The sequence below is a fragment of the Dysidea avara genome, chromosome 3, assembly GCF_963678975.1.
Source record: "Dysidea avara chromosome 3, odDysAvar1.4, whole genome shotgun sequence".
Classification (NCBI taxonomy): domain Eukaryota; kingdom Metazoa; phylum Porifera; class Demospongiae; order Dictyoceratida; family Dysideidae; genus Dysidea; species Dysidea avara.
In genome coordinates this window covers 39,602,310-39,610,530 of record NC_089274.1, presented here as the reverse complement: position 1 = coordinate 39,610,530, position 8,221 = coordinate 39,602,310, and the positions used below count along the sequence as shown (strand labels likewise).

Genomic DNA, 8,221 nt, shown 5'->3' with positions numbered 1-8,221 from the left:
AGACTTTTAAAAGGGCATACTATATATTATGTTTCCACGGGCCCAACCGATTGTCTACGTACAGAATGATGTATGTGATATTGAATCACGTGCGCTAAGATGGTATCATGGCCTCTATCTTTTGATTGCGAGGGAAAGACAGCTTATAAAGTCCAATTAAGAGAACTCCTTTGGGGAGTAAAGTCTTACAACCAGGTCTAAAAGTATGAGTTTCAAAGGTGAAGATCTATCAGTTTCTCAAGAGGTCTGTTTCAGTGTAGCTAGCTAGTAATAATTATACATTAGGCCACTCCAAATAAATTCTCTGTTTCCCGTCCTGGGCTCAAGCATATTTGCATGCGGGCGGGCGGTTCATTTCCATTATTCATTATAAGATTGGCAGCTTTTCAAACCATTATTTACCTGGCACAACCATAAAAAGTTGCATAAATGCATGCTTAACTTCACCTTAAGCTTGTTCCTTCCTTTTTAAGTTGCAAAAATAACACAAACGTGAAGTTTGTGCCGACTTGATAGCACTGCTGACATGTGAGCTGACATGGTTTCAAATGACCTGTCAGTATGCAACAATAACCGGAAAATAATGGAAGAATACGGAATAATGGAATATTTAGAGCTGACAGTAACTAGATGCGGGCGGTGGACGGGAAACAGAGAATTTATTTGGAGTGGCCTTATATCGAGTACAGCCTACAAGGCTTTTGTAGTTGTGGCTATTTTAGTATAGTAAATTTTACCCCCATTGTTTGAAATTTTTTAATGTAAACTATTTAAACGTGATGTGGAGATGGGATGCTTCTCACCACTTGTTGTCTTTTCAGCTAAAAGGTTATCTTCATGCATTGCCACCCATCAGGGGAAGCCCTACAGTCACACACACTTTGTTGGCATATTAAATGCGATTGATTGTTTTGTGCTTGCATGGATGTTGCTTTTCCCCTGGACACTTGCCTGACCCCTCAATGATTTGATCATGAGGGACATCTCCATGTCCGTACTTAGTTTGGACATCTAATTCACTTTTGTCTTTGTCAGAAATAATTGTTTATAATTATACAACCAAGTACTACAAATAATGAAAGCACTTGTACATGTAAAGTGTAGATATTTTCCCACAAAAGTGTAATGTGAATTTAGCTGATATACTACAGTGTAGCTATATGCTTTTATAAAGTGATGAGTAACATTGAACTAGAATTGGAGTAGGTGTAAATATTGCAGCAGTACAAAGTTTCACGAATCAGTGTTTGATGCCTCCATTGGGTCTAAGTTTTGATGTCAGAGTTGTGACTTCCTCCATGTCCAGCTTCTTGTGGGTCCCCAGATAGTGTACTATGATGCAAACAACTTTTTACTCTGAGTGTGAACCATGTCTACGAAACGAACTGCCATACACTTGTCAATTAACTCCCTGCCTCAAATATGATGCTTTTATTATATTATATGTCAGTGCCAATACTCTACATGACTGCATGCAAATATGTGCAACTACTCTGGATCAACTTCAGGAGACACACGAAACAAGTTTCATGCAGCAGTGCAATGGGCTACCAGTCCAATGAGAGTGCATGGAGCTTATACCACTGAACAACATTAAATTTTTTGTATTATAAAGACAATAATAATTTTGCGTCATGATTGTACTTGCTGTCATCACCCACTACAAACACACACAGACACAATGTAGTTATGATGCAGTGTATAGATATATATCTTGGTTTATTTAAATAATAATTATAAGTTACAAATTGAAGTTTTTCATTACATGTTTACAACATCTTATTGAAATAATGAGAATGATCATACACAATTTGTATAATTATGGTTTCAGTATGATAATTTATTCATTATTAACACATAATTGACATGCACACCACACAAACTGACACACACCTGCTCAGCCTGTCATAAGAGTCTTAGATCTGAAGGACTAGACCAGACAAGGCACTAATTTCAATACTTTCACCACTAGTGACAAGTGAGGTCATTTGTGTTAAACTCTGCTACTCCCATGGTTGAAATCAGATTATTGTTAATCTTTAGAGTAGGGTTTAAAACAGTGTCCTTTAAACTATTAGGTCAAACAGTGACTGCTCTATTAGAGTAGTTACTTGATTGCTGTGTTTGAGTATTCCAATGTATGCAGAGGTGGTAAAGTGCTTAACAACACATAATTTTGTACATTTATATGCGTCAATTAGTTTTGTGATAGGATTGTACTTACTGTCATCACACGCTACAAACACACAGACAGATTCACCCACACATTTGCATGCCAGGTGTACCAGTGCTGGTAGCAATGTGAGTAAAGTTCTTGCTCAAGGAAACAACAATAGCAATTCAGTTTGAACTTGGTCCTCATGTAAATAGCTGGGTAGACTGTATATAACCTAGCAATCTCATACATCTCTCTCTTAAATTCTTAATACACACTTTAAACCACCAGCCATCCCAGCAATTCATCAGTTAATATATGTGCAGTCCACTGTCAATACCTAGATACTCCTAAAATACATGTTACACAATGATGATGAAAATACTTCTAATGGTTGTATCTGGCAATCCTTGGCTGCCCAGAACCATACAGTAATGTGGCCAATACCACTGCCTTGTACACAGCACATTTAACAGCAATAGATAAGTAACTGTTACAGAAGATGGACTTCTTGAGACAACCAAAGGCATCTGCTGCTTTTTCAATTCTGATTTTGATATCACTATCCATTAGTAGGTTTGAGCCAATTATGCTTTGAAAATTGCCTATTATGCTTTTGAGCAGTACTCAAAAATCCAGCCCATTATGCTCAATATTATGCTCTCAAAATCAAGATTATGTTCGAGAGCTGACTGTTTTATTAGAGTATATCTGTATTTCCTGACTGCTGTATTAGAGTAAGTGACTGCTCTATTAGAGTATCTCGATCTTATTTCTATAAATCGTAAATAATCAGTCAAGAAATAGTAAAAATAGTAACACTGCAAGGTTTTTGATATATGAAATGCAGTAATAATGTACAGTGTGTTCATGTTGTGCAGTATAGTGGAGTAATGTGTATGTTTCACCTGACTTAACACTAAAAGAACGTGAGCAAAGCAAACAACTGCGTGAAGAGTTGAGAGCCAGGAAAGCATCAGGAGAAAAAGACTTGTACATTAAGTTTGGAAGGATAGTGCCACGTCCACCACGTTTGGTGGGCGGCACTCAAAAATGACTTCATGATAATTCCTTCAATGCGTCAAGAAACTTAAAAGTACTCTATACTAATTGTGATCAATTATTAAATAAATTTGATGAGCTAAATTCAACTATTGATTTAGATAAACCTGATATCATACTGTTAGTTGAAGTCATACCTAAAGCATTAAAGGCCCCAGTCCTATCTCCTAGACTTCAAATTCCCAACTACACTTCCTATACTAATTTTGATCCTGATGCACCTTTACAAAATAGCACTAGAGGAATAATCATTTATATTACTGATTCACTCAATTCTAAGGAGGTATCATTTACTACTGAATTTCAAGAGCAGTTGTGGGTTAAAATAGAGTTATTAAACTACAGCTATTTACTAATTGGTACTATTTATCGTTCACCATCTACTGATCCCAATGTTAGCATATCCAAATTGTGTTGTGTATTTAAGGAGGTTTTAGAGTCAAGACCACCATATTTATTGATAGCTGGTGACTTTAATTTGCCTGGCATTGATTGGAGCGATGATAATTTTTCTGGCAATTCGTATGAGCAGGAATTTTATGATACAGTACAAGAATGTGTTTTATTTCAGCATGTTAATGAGCCAACACGTTTCAGACCAGGTTCATCCCCCCATGTACTAGACTTAGTACTTACCAATGAAGAGAACATAGTAAAATCCATCAAATATTCTTCTGGGCTGGGGTTGAGTGATCATTTGTGTTTGAATATTACTCTTTCATGTTCTCCAATAACTATCAACCAGTCCAGCGATGTACTATCTTACAATTTTAACAAAAGGGATTATATGAAGCTTAAAAGCCTCCTTAACGAAACTGCCTGGTTGACGGAATTACAGGATCTAAATGTATTCCAGTCTTGGAATTTTTTTATGCAACGTTTTAAGTCTGCTATGGAATGCTCTATCCCAAGGTACCATAAACCCCAATGTAGAAAATTACCATATACTAATCATAAAGTAATTGATCTTAAACATAAGAAGGAAACATTATGGAAAAGGTTCCGTAGAACTGGCAATCATTTGGATCATCTTAGGTTTACTGAAGTAAGAAATTCGCTTAGACCCCTTACACGTGACTTGAGATCTAAGTTCGAGATGAGAATTGCTAAGGAAGTGAAGACCAACCCTAAAGCTTTTTGGCGATATGTAAATTCTAAGGTCAGAGTTAAACCCTCCATTCCTACCCTGGTTGATGAGTCACTTAATGATACTGAAGCAGCAACTGATGAAGGTAAAGCGGAAATGTTGAACAAGTTTTTTACCAGCACATTTACCAGAGAATCCATGGATAACATCCCTGAGTTTCAAGACTGTGACTTTGTAACTAGTCTCAATGGCATATAAATTGATGTAGGCATTGTAAAGAAAAGTTGTGTGATTTAAATTCTAGCAAAGCTACTGGACCTGATGAGCTCCCCCCCAGAGTGTTGAAGGAAGCTGCTGCTGAAATAAGCATACCTCTGTCTATAATTTTTAAGAAGTCATTAAGCAAGGGTAGACTACCCCCAGACTGGAAAGTAGCAACTATTATCCCAATTTTCAAGAAAGGAAACAATTTTTCACCCTGTAATTACCGTCCTGTAAGTTTAACATCTGTTGTTTCCAAAGTTTTCGAATCTATTATTCGTGAGGGAATGTTAGAGCATTTGTTTAACAACAATTTGATGTCACCATGTCAACACAGATTCCTCCCTCGCAAGTCTTGTATGACACAGATACCGTGTGCACTTGATGATTGGACAGAGACTTTGGACAGTGGTAATTCAGTAGATGTTTTGTACCTTGACTTTAAGAAGGCTTTTGACTCTGTTCCTCATGAAAGGTTGCTCAAAAAGATTTATGCATATGGTTTTAGAGGTGATCTGTTTAATTGGATACAAGACTTTTTGAAAGGACGCAGACAAAGAGTTTCTGTGAATGGTTCAATGTCTGGTTGGAGTGATGTAATAAGTGGAATACCTCAAGGATCAGTCTTGGGTCCTCTCTTCTTTGCAATTTTCATCAATGATCTGCCATCATTATTAAGGAATAAAGTTCTTTTATTTGCAGATGACACAAAAATATATTCCAGCATTAGTCGTGCTAACCCAATATCCTCCCTGCAAAATGATATTAATGCTTGCATTGAATGGTCTGTAATGTGGCAGTTGCCTTTCAACATTTCTAAATGTAAAATACTACATATAGGTCAGTTTAATCCAAGATATTGTTATAAGATGGATGGGATGGACATTGTTAAGATAAATGAGGAAAAGGATTTGGGGGTGTTGATTGATTGCAATCTCAAGTTTCATAGTCAGTGTTCGGCAGTGGTTAATAAAGCTAATAGACTTCTTGGCCTTATTAAACAGACCTTTTCGAATATTTCTGTAGATTCATTTACATGTTTATACAAATCAATAGTATGTCCTATTTTAGAATATGGTAACTTGGTTTGGGGACCTTACTATAAAACAGACATCCAAAAATTAGAAAAAATCAACGGAAAGCAACTAGAATGATCAAATCTATAAGAAATCTTGACTACGAGGAACGATTGAAAGTACTTAATTTGCCATCATTACATTATAGACGTTATAGAGGTGACATGATTGCTGTCTACAATATGCTACATGATAAGTATGATATAGACCATTCTAATTTTTATACTTTTTCACTCATTACCCATACCAGTGGTCATACATTTAAGCTATTTAAATATTTTTCAAGAACAGATGCCAGGAAATATTTTTTTACAAGAAGAGTTGTTGAACCATGGAATAATTTACCCCAAGAAGTAGCATGTGCAGCATCAGTTGATGATTTTAAGAAATTGATTGACCAATATTCATCTAATATAAATGTATGTAATTAGTCTATTTGTACTTTTTTACCTGTTGATCAGGTGTAACAGGCTGTTTAGCCTTATAAATTACCTGTAATAAATAATAATAATAATAGTATTTTTGGCGCGCGTTGCATGTTTTAATTAATATTCTTGAAAATTGTCCTATTATGCTGGCATAATGCTTGATGCTTTTGCTAGCCTATTATGCTCGAAATTATGCCGGCATAATTGGCGCAAGCAGAAATAGTTCTACCAAGGTAGGGAAACTCCTTCACCATTTTCACAGATTGTTCACACACTGGCACATCATCTACAGAACTTGGCTCATTTCCTATATCTATAGTTTTACCTAAATTAAGTGTAAGACCCAACTACTATATAGCTACACCAACAAATGACTGAGCCACAGCTACGAAGTTCACTTCTGAGGTGGCATACAAAGCAGTAGCATTTGCAAACTGTGACTCAGTAATGATATCAAGAAGTAGCCAGGATTTAGCAGTTCTATCACCTATCAACTTATGGCCATGTTTATACCAAAATTCTACCCCACCTGCAGAGCACTTGTTTCTCCAGTTGTCTGCTACTGCACCAAAATACAAGACAGGGCCTTGACATAGTCCATTACACACACCAATAGGCTCTGTTAACTTTTGATTAACAATCACTTTAGCTGACATATCCTCACACATCAACGATATTAATTCTGGCAGTATACCAGATTCTCCTGCAGCTTTGTGGCTTTCAGATTACTTATAGCAAACTGTACCTCTTCTTTGGGACATCATCAAGTTGGTCTCTCACTGGTAACTGTATTGCAGTGTTCAGAACTTCCCCTTCAAAACAACTAGGGATATTCATAACACAAGGAAATGGCATCGCCATCTAGCACATACATCACTATGAACTATTCAAAGTATTACTATTTTCATCTACTGTAACAGTAACTTGTGAATGAATAGGCTTGCAACCACGGCGAACAATCTTTCATACAATCCCACTGAACACTTCCCTTTTTCATTGCTTTGTCTGCTATCTTAAAAACCCAGTCCTCTCTAGCTTTTCCAAAGAAGCCTTAACAGCACGTTGACACTTACCAAAAATTCTTGATGGAATATAATTTTGTAGCGTTCTTTCCCTACAAACATTCTTTTCATCAATCAATGGTGTCAACACTTCAGAATGCTCTCTAAACCATTCAGGTTGCCCAAACCCATATGTTCATGATGGATGTACTGATTTATTTCACAAAAGCTTAAGAACTCTTCTCCAGGCCTGATTTCTTACATCCAGTCTATGATGACCCGGCACACCACTCCACACATCATGATCACCCTTACGATAACTTGCCCTAGTATTAAAGTCACCCAACATCAACAGTTTCAGCTAAACATCCTTGTAAATCATTCTGAAAAGTCTCCTCAGTGCTCTAAAGGTATAGGAACGTCAACACTTATTACAGTAAGAATAGATCAGAAGAACATCCACCACTTCCTGCTTGCCTCAACCCAAGCCAGCTTCAGCTGAGCAGTAGCAATTCTAGATGACACAGCACATATCCAGCAGCATTCCAAGCTTCCACACCAGCTGGACTCAGTACACCTTCACCACATTGGGAAAACGCATCAGAAGATGGCGATGGTCTGCCAGAACAAAGGAATACCCAACCATGGTCAACTGGCCACACATCTGATCCAAACCACTTAGCGGAAGCCTCTTGTATTCCAGCTACTGTCACATGATATTTCTTAATTTACAGTCAACTGGAAAGTCAGGGAGTTGTTGTTTAGATGTTTTATTTACACCACAAATATAGCATCACCAAAACATTCTACCAATGAATGAACATTCCACGATGCAGCAAATAAAAAGTCTCTACAGTGGCAAAGATCATAAGTACCACTATGTTTCCTGCATACATCTTCTGCATCACACACACACACACACACACACACACACACACACACACACACACACACACACACACACACACACACACACACACACACACACACACACACACACACACACACACACACACACACACACACACACACACACACACACCTCCTCCTCCTCCTCCTCCTCTCCACTACCATAAAGGTCATGTGGTCTTCATACGGTTGTATGAAGAAGCTTAAGATATCTACTCAGCTAGTTGACGCTTGTGTATAGT

At 37.2% G+C, this 8,221-nt stretch overlaps 1 protein-coding gene across 1 annotated transcript; it reads left to right on the top strand.

Moving 5' to 3' along the window:
* The first annotated feature begins 205 nt into the window (after window positions 1–205).
* On the top strand, window positions 206–4,562 carry LOC136248509 (uncharacterized). Its single transcript, XM_066040283.1, has 3 exons — window positions 206–244; window positions 3,042–3,191; window positions 3,297–4,562. The coding sequence occupies exons 1-3, from the start codon at window positions 206–208 to the stop codon at window positions 4,560–4,562; spliced, it is 1,455 nt and encodes a 484-aa protein (XP_065896355.1).
* Window positions 4,563–8,221: the final 3,659 nt, after the last annotated feature.

What these genes read in the sequence shown, in the direction of transcription:
- LOC136248509 (XM_066040283.1), top strand. Translation starts at nt 206, where the DNA reads ATGAGTTTCAAAGGTGAAGATCTATCAGTTTCTCAAGAG. An exon ending in ATCTATCAGTTTCTCAAGAG is followed by an intron (nt 245 to 3,041) that starts GTCTGTTTCAGT and finishes TGTGCAGTATAG; the next exon opens with TGGAGTAATGTGTATGTTTC. An exon ending in TGCCACGTCCACCACGTTTG is followed by an intron (nt 3,192 to 3,296) that starts GTGGGCGGCACT and finishes AAATTTGATGAG; the next exon opens with CTAAATTCAACTATTGATTT.